The sequence below is a fragment of the Salvelinus alpinus genome, chromosome 8, assembly GCF_045679555.1.
Source record: "Salvelinus alpinus chromosome 8, SLU_Salpinus.1, whole genome shotgun sequence".
Lineage (NCBI taxonomy): Eukaryota > Metazoa > Chordata > Actinopteri > Salmoniformes > Salmonidae > Salvelinus > Salvelinus alpinus.
The window spans coordinates 52,827,589-52,839,081 of NC_092093.1; the positions used below are offsets into that span (position 1 = coordinate 52,827,589).

Below are 11,493 nucleotides of genomic sequence, written 5' to 3' on the forward strand. Positions count from 1 at the left end.
TCTAGTGTTTATGATTGATGGTAAACAGGAAGGAGTAATACCAGGTCCTAGTGTTTATGATTGATGGTAAACAGGAAGGAGTAATGCCAGGTCCTAGTGTTTATGATTGATGGTAAACAGGAAGGAGTAATACCAGATCCTAGTGTTTATGATTGATGGTAAACAGGAAGGATTAATACCAGGTCCTATTGTTTATGATTGATGTTAAACAGGAAGGAGTAGTGCCAGATCCTAGTGTTTATGATTGATGGTAAACAGGAAGGAGTAATACCAGGTCCTAGTGTTTATGATTGATGGTCAACAGGAAGGAGTAATACCAGGTCCTAGTGTTTATGATTGATGGTAAACAGGAAGGAGTAATACCAAGTCCTAGTGTTTATGATTGATGTTAAACAGGAAGGAGTAGTGCCAGATCCTAGTGTTTATGATTGATGGTAAACAGGAAGGAGTAATACCAGGTCCTAGTGTTTATGATTGATGGTCAACAGGAAGGAGTAATACCAGGTCCTAGTGTTTATGATTGATGGTAAACAGGAAGGAGTAATACCAAGTCCTAGTGTTTATGATTGATGGTAAACAGGAAGGAGTAATACCAGGTCCTAGTGTTTATGATTGATGGTAAACAGGAAGGAGTAATACCAGGTCCTAGTGTTTATGATTGATGGTAAACAGGAAGGAGTAATACCAGGTCCTAGTGTTTATGATTGATGGTAAACAGGAAGGAGTAATGCCAGGTTCTAGTGTTTATGATTGATGGTAAACAGGAAGGAGTAATACCAGGGGCCTGTTGCACAAAACTAGGATAAGGGATTAAGCCAGGATATCTTGGTGATCCTGGCTCAACTGATCCGTAATCCGGTTGCACTAAAGATGGATAGGGGGCAGGAGGATATGTTATGGTATAAATTACCATGGAGATTTATTCTGTGGAGCTAGCCTGCTCCAGACCAGGCTAAATTCCAGGATCTATTTAATCTCATCCCTAATGTCAGTCAGCAGTCACCACAAATGGAAACCAATAGTTATTTCACTGCTCACTATACATTGTTATCACATATAACTAGACCCACTGTTATTTAAACGTTTGTGATCATTAATTTCAATGATTTTGGATAAAAAATGATTTTTAGATGATGTTGCTATCATTAGATAATTTACAGTTTCCCATAGACTATAAGGCTATATATAAAATGATAGAATATTAGGGCCACAGAGGGGAAAAAAACACAAGTCATAATATTGTAACCAGTTGTTTTAAAGGAGGACAGTTGTTAAAATGACAGATGTGGGGCATTTCGTGAAATTGTACTTCAGTATGGTTTCATAAACAAAGACATGCTGATGTGCCAGAATATTAAGTATCACATTGTCATAAGTATCAAAACTGTAAAAACAATATGTAGCTTTTCTGCAGAAAGAACCAGCCTCATAAATTTATGACTTTATCCTTTTTCTTCAGTGTGGCCCTAGTACTCTGTCATATAAACAAATACACATTCCATATGAATATAAAAACACAATGTGTAACATTATGTTCCTTTATTGAATAAGGACAAAACAAAGCAGGTAAACCATCAGCTCCTTTCGAAACTGAAGTCACAGTGACTCTACAAGATGGAAAGCACAGAATCCAAGCATATTATACAAAATGATACATACACATTCAAAGGTCTGTATATAACACACCCTGCATGTCTGCACACTAAAATAAATGCAGGACAAATCCATACACATCAACTGAACAGACAAATGAATGGATGCAGTAGCCTCCCTGCAGCCTTGTATTACACACAGTATACCGCACAAACATCATAAGAGGCCAAATTCGTCAAAAAACGAACCCAAAAAAACCCAAATTCCTCTGCCACCGCAGGACATATTTAACCAAAATTGAAAGCACACATACTAACTAAAATAATTCAACACATATTGGTCCCTCAGCAGCCGACCACTGTCGTCATCAGGGAAGATTGCCGGATTGTCCCAGTCCATGGCTGGTGGCACTCTGGGGGCCCTCTCCTTCCTCAGGCAGGCCACATTGTGGAGGACAGCACAAGCCACAGTAATATCACATGCCCTAACAGGGCTGACCCTTAATTTGTGAAGGCAGTGAAAGCGTGCCTTCAGGAGGCCAAAGGTCATTTCAACTCTGGCCCTGGTCCTGGCATGGGCATGGTTGTAGGCCTGCTGTGCTTCCTGGGGGTCTGTGAAAGGTGTCAGGAGAAAAGGCTGGCAGCCATACCCCCTGTCTCCCAGCAACACACCAGAGAATTCACCTGTCAACACAAAATCTCATCATTACTACCTCATAAACACAGTGATATTCTTGACACAGCCATGATGGTTATAAATAGGGGTTGTGTGGCTTACCTTGTGATAGGCACTGATAGATTTCAGAGGCCCGAAAGATTCTGGAGTCATGGACTGAGCCAGGCCATTTTGCCACAACATTGCTGATCACACAGTCAGCATTGCAGACCATCTGAAATCATAAGATGAGGAATATTACACCAATCAATGCACATCACTGGCAATGCAGAGTGTTCGTCAATGGACAATATCAAAAAGTTATGTTCACCTGAACATTAATGCTGTGAAAGGATTTCCTATTCACAAAATCGGCCTCATGGGCACCTGAGGGGGCTTTTATCCTTATGTGTGTGCAGTCCACTGCACCAATGACATTGGGGAAACCTGTCACACAAAGTAATGAGTATCCTACTATGTGTTAACAGTTGTCCTGTAATTTGTAGATCCTCTTACCTGCAATCCTATAGAACTCCTCTTTGATGTCACAGAGTCTTCTGTGGCCAGGGAAGGAGATGAAGACATCTGCTAATGCTTTGATAGCCAGACACACACTCCTTATTGTGCGGCAAATTGTGGCCTTGTTCAGCTGTTCTGCATCCCCCACTGAGTACAGGAAGGCTCCACTAGCAAAAAAGCGCAAGGCCACACAAACCATTTGCTCCACACTCAGTGCATGGCTCCGTGCAGTGCGGTGCTTAATCCTGGGACCCAGTAGTCTGCATAGATACCTGATGCCATCTGCAGAAAACCTGTATCTTTCATATAGATGGTCATCAGGGAAGGCCAGTGGGTCCAACCGGTCCCTGAAGACCCTTTCTCGCCTGAATGCTCTCCTCAGCACAAGTGCTTCTTCATCCACCACATCTCGCACGAATGGGCATGCCATTGTCAGAGCAGAAAGGAACACACAATTTTGGGCCTTCATATAGGCTAGTGGCCACACCTGGTGCTGGGGGGGTGGGCAAAAGAGGGCGATGCCTTATAACGATGACTTGGTTGTACTGATTGCTGGGAAAATAAAAAAAACCTTAGAAAGATGCCACCGTCCTGTGTGCTCACAATAAGAGCTCATATGTCATGGCTCACTTGACTTTACGAGAATATACCTAATTTTTATTTTGAGCTGTGTCATCTTCTTGGAGCTGGGGGAGGAAGGAAAAATAATGATTAATACATTTGTGTTACAGTTAGCATACAGTGTACATTGAAGGCATATCTCACCTCCCTCTCAAGTTTTTTTATTTCAAGGTCCAGTTTCCTAATTGTCCTCTTTTTTATTTCGGACTCCAGTGCAAGATTTTCCATCTTTTTCTTCTTGTACTGAATGTCTATGTCTGCCAGTTCTATTTGGCGCCGGAGGTGGTTGCCATACAACTTTCTGATAGCTTGTGAGCTCTGTGAACACAATACAATTAGCGCAGCTGGAATTTGGCAGGATGTGGTGTCCTTTTATTAATACGCACTATGTTGCCAGGCTGGTTTTCCCACTGTATAGCATCTGGGTCCTGTAAAAGAAATTAGATTTTTTGATTTTGATGAGGACTCCTCACCATTGTAGAGTAAATAGTACTTTCACAGTCTTAACATGATACCTCATGCCTTCTGGAATCCAGAGAGATGGTCTCCTCCTCATCATCGTCTCCATCATGTGCTGTTGCTGCTGCACTGGGGCCTTCACCCTATCACATTTAATCGGATTCATATTGAAGCTAGTAGACAAGACATGCCAGGCCTACAGTATGCCTTTGATGGAGTACTCACTGGATCAGCATCGTCTGGTGCTTGTGCTGGTGGCTCTAACAGGAACACAGTGCTGCCAGACACTGCAAGGCAATAGGTAAACCAAAGTCAGACAGTCCAAATTGATTCAATATGAATGTGGTTGTATCCCATGTAGAGATGGAAGGACATACCTTGAATGAAGCGGGTGGCATCTTGGGAGGAACCTATGCTCGTCTCTTTCCCCCCAGGGATCCCCTCTAAGACGGGCCTGCCTTTATTTAGCTCCAAGGCCATGTCCTCTGCTGGGGTAAGGTCAGCCTTTGGTGACCCACCACCCGTGCCTTGTCTGTGGGTATTCTTTTTCACTGCTAAAACAGTACAGACAATGTGTGAGCAGGCACCTTCTGGGTACAATATATGCTTGTGCTTTGTTAAATATTAGTCAGGGACCATACCATTCTGCAGAATGTTCTTGTATTTGATTTTGACCTGCTGCCATGTCCGTTTTGGCCCGTTCATGTTTAATCTACACACACACACACACACACACACACACACACACACACACACACACACACACATTTAATGGAGTCACACTGCAAAAAATTACTTGGTATTTTTGTCTTGTTTTCAGTAAAAATATCAAAAAATTTATCATAGCTTTATACAGTGTGATGGAGTTACTTTACACAATTTCACTCATATCTGCAGTGCATTTCAATTAAAAATGTAACCGTTTCATAATTACAGTACAACTGCATTTTTGGAGATGTGAATTAAATATTTGAATTGTAATTGTGATGTTTCAGCTGAGCGGTGAGTGTGTAATTGTGCACTACTTACGCATTCAGGCGGTCTGCAATACTTTGCCACGCTTTTTCTCTTTGCTTTATCACTGTGGCGGTGTTGCCTTTCTTCTTAATTATATATTTTACCTCCTCGTATGCCTCCATGAGGATTTGTGCTTCCGACGGGGAAAAGTACGCGGCTCTAGTTGCCATGGTAAATCAGTTAATCTGTGATCTGTGGCGGGGTCTATTTGAGTGAGCCGTGAGCGCGCACCTATCCAGGATTGGTTTCACCTGGCTTAATGAATCCGTGTCTGCTCATCCTGGCTTGGTCTTTGTGCAACCAATTAAGCCTGGACGCACATGTTTTGGCTTCATTGAGCTCAGCTGAGTCATTTATCCCGGATGTCTTAATTCTACTTTTGTGCAACAGGCCCCAGGTCCTAGTGTTTATGATTGATGGTAAACAGGAAGGAGTAATACCAGGTCCTAGTGTTTATGATTGATGGTAAACAGGAAGGAGTAATACCAGGTCCTAGTGTTTATGATTGATGGTAAACAGGAAGGAGTAGTGCCAGATCCTAGTGTTTATGATTGATGGTAAACAGGAAGGAGTAATACCAGGTCCTAGTGTTTATGATTGATGGTAAACAGGAAGGAGTAATACCAGGTCCTAGTGTTTATGATTGATGGTAAACAGGAAGGATTAATACCGGGGGCCTGTTGCACAAAAGTAGAATTAAGACATCCGGGATAAATGACTCAGCTGAGCTCAATGAAGCCAAAACATGTGCGTCCAGGCTTAATTGGTTGCACAAAGACCAAGCCAGGATGAGCAGACACGGATTCATTAAGCCAGGTGAAACCAATCCTGGATAGGTGCGCGCTCACGGCTCACTCAAATAGACCCCGCCACAGATCACAGATTAACTGATTTACCATGGCAACTAGAGCCGCGTACTTTTCCCCGTCGGAAGCACAAATCCTCATGGAGGCATACGAGGAGGTAAAAGATATAATTAAGAAGAAAGGCAACACCGCCACAGTGATAAAGCAAAGAGAAAAAGCGTGGCAAAGTATTGCAGACCGCCTGAATGCGTAAGTAGTGCACAATTACACACTCACCGCTCCGCTGAAACATCACAATTACAATTCAAATATTTAATTCACATCTCCAAAAATGCAGTTGTACTGTAATTATGAAACGGTTAAATTTTTAATTGAAATGCACTGCAGATATGAGTGAAATTGTGTAAAGTAACTCCATCACACTGTATAAAGCTATGATACATTTTTTGATATTTTTACTGAAAACAAGACAAAAATACCAAGTAATTTTTTGCAGTGTGACTCCATTAAATGTGTGTGTGTGTGTGTGTGTGTGTGTGTGTGTGTAGATTAAACATGAACGGGCCAAAACGGACATGGCAGCAGGTCAAAATCAAATACAAGAACATTCTGCAGAATGGTATGGTCCCTGACTAATATTTAACAAAGCACAAGCATATATTGTACCCAGAAGGTGCCTGCTCACACATTGTCTGTACTGTTTTAGCAGTGAAAAAGAATACCCACAGACAAGGCACGGGTGGTGGGTCACCAAAGGCTGACCTTACCCCAGCAGAGGACATGGCCTTGGAGCTAAATAAAGGCAGGCCCGTCTTAGAGGGGATCCCTGGGGGGAAAGAGACGAGCATAGGTTCCTCCCAAGATGCCACCCGCTTCATTCAAGGTATGTCCTTCCATCTCTACATGGGATACAACCACATTCATATTGAATCAATTTGGACTGTCTGACTTTGGTTTACCTATTGCCTTGCAGTGTCTGGCAGCACTGTGTTCCTGTTAGAGCCACCAGCACAAGCACCAGACGATGCTGATCCAGTGAGTACTCCATCAAAGGCATACTGTAGGCCTGGCATGTCTTGTCTACTAGCTTCAATATGAATCCGATTAAATGTGATAGGGTGAAGGCCCCAGTGCAGCAGCAACAGCACATGATGGAGACGATGATGAGGAGGAGACCATCTCTCTGGATTCCAGAAGGCATGAGGTATCATGTTAAGACTGTGAAAGTACTATTTACTCTACAATGGTGAGGAGTCCTCATCAAAATCAAAAAATCTAATTTCTTTTACAGGACCCAGATGCTATACAGTGGGAAAACCAGCCTGGCAACATAGTGCGTATTAATAAAAGGACACCACATCCTGCCAAATTCCAGCTGCGCTAATTGTATTGTGTTCACAGAGCTCACAAGCTATCAGAAAGTTGTATGGCAACCACCTCCGGCGCCAAATAGAACTGGCAGACATAGACATTCAGTACAAGAAGAAAAAGATGGAAAATCTTGCACTGGAGTCCGAAATAAAAAAGAGGACAATTAGGAAACTGGACCTTGAAATAAAAAAACTTGAGAGGGAGGTGAGATATGCCTTCAATGTACACTGTATGCTAACTGTAACACAAATGTATTATTCATTATTTTTCTTTCCTCCCCCAGCTCCAAGAAGATGACACAGCTCAAAATAAAAATTAGGTATATTCTCGTAAAGTCAAGTGAGCCATGACATATGAGCTCTTATTGTGAGCACACAGGACGGTGGCATCTTTCTAAGGTTTTTTTTATTTTCCCAGCAATCAGTACAACCAAGTCATCGTTATAAGGCATCGCCCTCTTTTGCCCACCCCCCCAGCACCAGGTGTGGCCACTAGCCTATATGAAGGCCCAAAATTGTGTGTTCCTTTCTGCTCTGACAATGGCATGCCCATTCGTGCGAGATGTGGTGGATGAAGAAGCAGTTGTGCTGAGGAGAGCCTTCAGGCGAGAAAGGGTCTTCAGGGACCGGTTGGACCCACTGGCCTTCCCTGATGACCATCTATATGAAAGATACAGGTTTTCTGCAGATGGCATCAGGTATCTATGCAGACTACTGGGTCCCAGGATTAAGCACCGCACTGCACGGAGCCATGCACTGAGTGTGGAGCAAATGGTTTGTGTGGCCTTGCGCTTTTTTGCTAGTGGAGCCTTCCTGTACTCAGTGGGGGATGCAGAACAGCTGAACAAGGCCACAATTTGCCGCACAATAAGGAGTGTGTGTCTGGCTATCAAAGCATTAGCAGATGTCTTCATCTCCTTCCCTGGCCACAGAAGACTCTGTGACATCAAAGAGGAGTTCTATAGGATTGCAGGTAAGAGGATCTACAAATTACAGGACAACTGTTAACACATAGTAGGATACTCATTACTTTGTGTGACAGGTTTCCCCAATGTCATTGGTGCAGTGGACTGCACACACATAAGGATAAAAGCCCCCTCAGGTGCCCATGAGGCCGATTTTGTGAATAGGAAATCCTTTCACAGCATTAATGTTCAGGTGAACATAACTTTTTGATATTGTCCATTGACGAACACTCTGCATTGCCAGTGATGTGCATTGATTGGTGTAATATTCCTCATCTTATGATTTCAGATGGTCTGCAATGCTGACTGTGTGATCAGCAATGTTGTGGCAAAATGGCCTGGCTCAGTCCATGACTCCAGAATCTTTCGGGCCTCTGAAATCTATCAGTGCCTATCACAAGGTAAGCCACACAACCCCTATTTATAACCATCATGGCTGTGTCAAGAATATCACTGTGTTTATGAGGTAGTAATGATGAGATTTTGTGTTGACAGGTGAATTCTCTGGTGTGTTGCTGGGAGACAGGGGGTATGGCTGCCAGCCTTTTCTCCTGACACCTTTCACAGACCCCCAGGAAGCACAGCAGGCCTACAACCATGCCCATGCCAGGACCAGGGCCAGAGTTGAAATGACCTTTGGCCTCCTGAAGGCACGCTTTCACTGCCTTCACAAATTAAGGGTCAGCCCTGTTAGGGCATGTGATACTACTGTGGCTTGTGCTGTCCTCCACAATGTGGCCTGCCTGAGGAAGGAGAGGGCCCCCAGAGTGCCACCAGCCATGGACTGGGACAATCCGGCAATCTTCCCTGATGACGACAGTGGTCGGCTGCTGAGGGACCAATATGTGTTGAATTATTTTAGTTAGTATGTGTGCTTTCAATTTTGGTTAAATATGTCCTGCGGTGGCAGAGGAATTTGGGTTTTTTTGGGTTCGTTTTTTGACGAATTTGGCCTCTTATGATGTTTGTGCGGTATACTGTGTGTAATACAAGGCTGCAGGGAGGCTACTGCATCCATTCATTTGTCTGTTCAGTTGATGTGTATGGATTTGTCCTGCATTTATTTTAGTGTGCAGACATGCAGGGTGTGTTATATACAGACCTTTGAATGTGTATGTATCATTTTGTATAATATGCTTGGATTCTGTGCTTTCCATCTTGTAGAGTCACTGTGACTTCAGTTTCGAAAGGAGCTGATGGTTTACCTGCTTTGTTTTGTCCTTATTCAATAAAGGAACATAATGTTACACATTGTGTTTTTATATTCATATGGAATGTGTATTTGTTTATATGACAGAGTACTAGGGCCACACTGAAGAAAAAGGATAAAGTCATAAATTTATGAGGCTGGTTCTTTCTGCAGAAAAGCTACATATTGTTTTTACAGTTTTGATACTTATGACAATGTGATACTTAATATTCTGGCACATCAGCATGTCTTTGTTTATGAAACCATACTGAAGTACAATTTCACGAAATGCCCCACATCTGTCATTTTAACAACTGTCCTCCTTTAAAACAACTGGTTACAATATTATGACTTGTGTTTTTTTCCCCTCTGTGGCCCTAATATTCTATCATTTTATATATAGCCTTATAGTCTATGGGAAACTGTAAATTATCTAATGATAGCAACATCATCTAAAAATCATTTTTTATCCAAAATCATTGAAATTAATGATCACAAACGTTTAAATAATAACAGTGGGTCTAGTTATATGTGATAACAATGTATAGTGAGCAGTGAAATAACTATTGGTTTCCATTTGTGGTGACTGCTGACTGACATTAGGGATGAGATTAAATAGATCCTGGAATTTAGCCTGGTCTGGAGCAGGCTAGCTCCACAGAATAAATCTCCATGGTAATTTATACCATAACATATCCTCCTGCCCCCTATCCATCTTTAGTGCAACCGGATTACGGATCAATTGAGCCAGGATCACCAAGATATCCTGGCTTAATCCCTTATCCTAGTTTTGTGCAACAGGCCCCAGGTCCTAGTGTTTATGATTGATGGTAAACAGGAAGGAGTAATACCAGGTCCTAGTGTTTATGATTGATGGTAAACAGGAAGGAGTAATACCAGGTCCTAGTGTTTATGATTGATGGTAAACAGGAAGGAGTAATACCAGGTCCTAGTGTTTATGATTGATGGTAAACAGGAAGTAGTAATACCAGGTCCTAGTGTTTATGATTGATGGTAAACAGGAAGGAGTAATACCAGGTCCTAGTGTTTATGATTGATGGTAAACAGGAAGGAGTAATACCAGGTCCTAGTGTTTATGATTGATGGTAAACAGGAAGGAGTAATACCAGGTCCTAGTGTTTATGATTGATGGTAAACAGGAAGGAGTAATTACAGGTCCAAGTGTTTATGATTGATGGTTAACAGGAAGGAGTAATACCAGGTCCTAGTGTTTATGATTGATGGTTAACAGGAAGGAGTAATACCAGATCCTAGTGTTTATGATTGATGGTTAACAGGAAGGAGTAGTGCCAGATCCTAGTGTTTATGATTGATGGTTAACAGGAAGGAGTAATACCAGGTCCTAGTGTTTATGATTGATGGTTAACAGGAAGGAGTAATGCCAGGTCCTAGTGTTTATGATTGATGGTAAACAGGAAGGAGTAATATCAGGTCCTAGTGTTTATGATTGATGGTAAACAGGAAGGAGTAGTGCCAGGGATACTGTATATACTGTTGACAATAAAACAGCAGATCAGGGATTCATCCGTCCATGTTTAGTTTATTCTGCCTAGTACGTGATTACAGACACTGCGTCAGTCCCAAATGATACTCTATTCCCTATATGGTGCACTACTTTAGGGCTACCCATACAGCTCTGGTCAAACGTACTACAAATAGTTGGCAATTTGGGACTCAGTCAAGCTGGCCAGACATTTATTACCAGTGAGATATTTCTGCTTGTTTTGTTATTAATAACATTCATTAATCAGAGCGGTATTAAAACAGTTATTGCTCCGGATGGAATTGTGGTGTAAATCAGTAATGGCATGGTGGGGGATGAAGTCTATAATACACACACTAGCACACACACTGACACACACACTGACACACACACAGACACACACACAGACACACACACACAGACACACACACACTGACACACACACACTGACACACACACTGACAAACACTGACACACACACTGACACACACACTGACACACACACACTGACACACACACTGACATACACACTGACACACACACACTGACACACACACACTGACACACACACACACTGACACACACACACTGACACACACACACACTGACACACACACACTGACACACACACACTGACACACACACACTGACACACACACTGACACACACACACTGACACACACACACTGACACACACACACTGACACACACACTGACAAACACTGACACACACACTGACACACACACTGACACACACACACTGACACACACACTGACATACACACTGACACACACA

The 11,493-nt window shown here is 42.5% G+C and overlaps 2 protein-coding genes across 3 annotated transcripts; one reads left to right on the forward strand and one right to left on the reverse strand.

Annotated features, from left to right (window-relative positions):
* Nucleotides 1–1,411: 1,411 nt before the first annotated feature.
* Nucleotides 1,412–5,259, reverse strand: LOC139583265 (putative nuclease HARBI1). Its single transcript, XM_071414146.1, has 9 exons — nucleotides 4,488–5,259; nucleotides 4,224–4,400; nucleotides 4,072–4,133; nucleotides 3,903–3,989; nucleotides 3,532–3,815; nucleotides 3,417–3,452; nucleotides 2,764–3,318; nucleotides 2,371–2,482; nucleotides 1,412–2,276 (listed from the first exon to the last, which is right to left on the reverse strand). The coding sequence occupies exons 7-9, from the start codon at nucleotides 2,830–2,832 to the stop codon at nucleotides 1,906–1,908; spliced, it is 552 nt and encodes a 183-aa protein (XP_071270247.1). The 5' UTR covers nucleotides 2,833–3,318; nucleotides 3,417–3,452; nucleotides 3,532–3,815; nucleotides 3,903–3,989; nucleotides 4,072–4,133; nucleotides 4,224–4,400; nucleotides 4,488–5,259; the 3' UTR covers nucleotides 1,412–1,905.
* A 279-nt stretch (nucleotides 5,260–5,538) lies between these two features.
* On the forward strand, nucleotides 5,539–9,272 carry LOC139583266 (uncharacterized). 2 transcript variants are annotated; one of them, XM_071414147.1, is made up of 10 exons: nucleotides 5,539–6,288; nucleotides 6,376–6,552; nucleotides 6,643–6,704; nucleotides 6,787–6,873; nucleotides 6,961–7,002; nucleotides 7,071–7,244; nucleotides 7,324–7,359; nucleotides 7,458–8,012; nucleotides 8,294–8,405; nucleotides 8,500–9,272. In XM_071414147.1, exons 1-7 carry the CDS (start codon nucleotides 6,180–6,182, stop codon nucleotides 7,357–7,359), a joined length of 687 nt encoding a protein of 228 aa, XP_071270248.1. In that variant the 5' UTR covers nucleotides 5,539–6,179; the 3' UTR covers nucleotides 7,458–8,012; nucleotides 8,294–8,405; nucleotides 8,500–9,272. The 2 variants fall into 2 exon arrangements, with proteins under 2 accessions (XP_071270248.1, XP_071270249.1); XM_071414148.1 differs by having other exon boundaries at nucleotides 5,539–6,552.
* The last annotated feature ends 2,221 nt before the right edge of the window (nucleotides 9,273–11,493 follow it).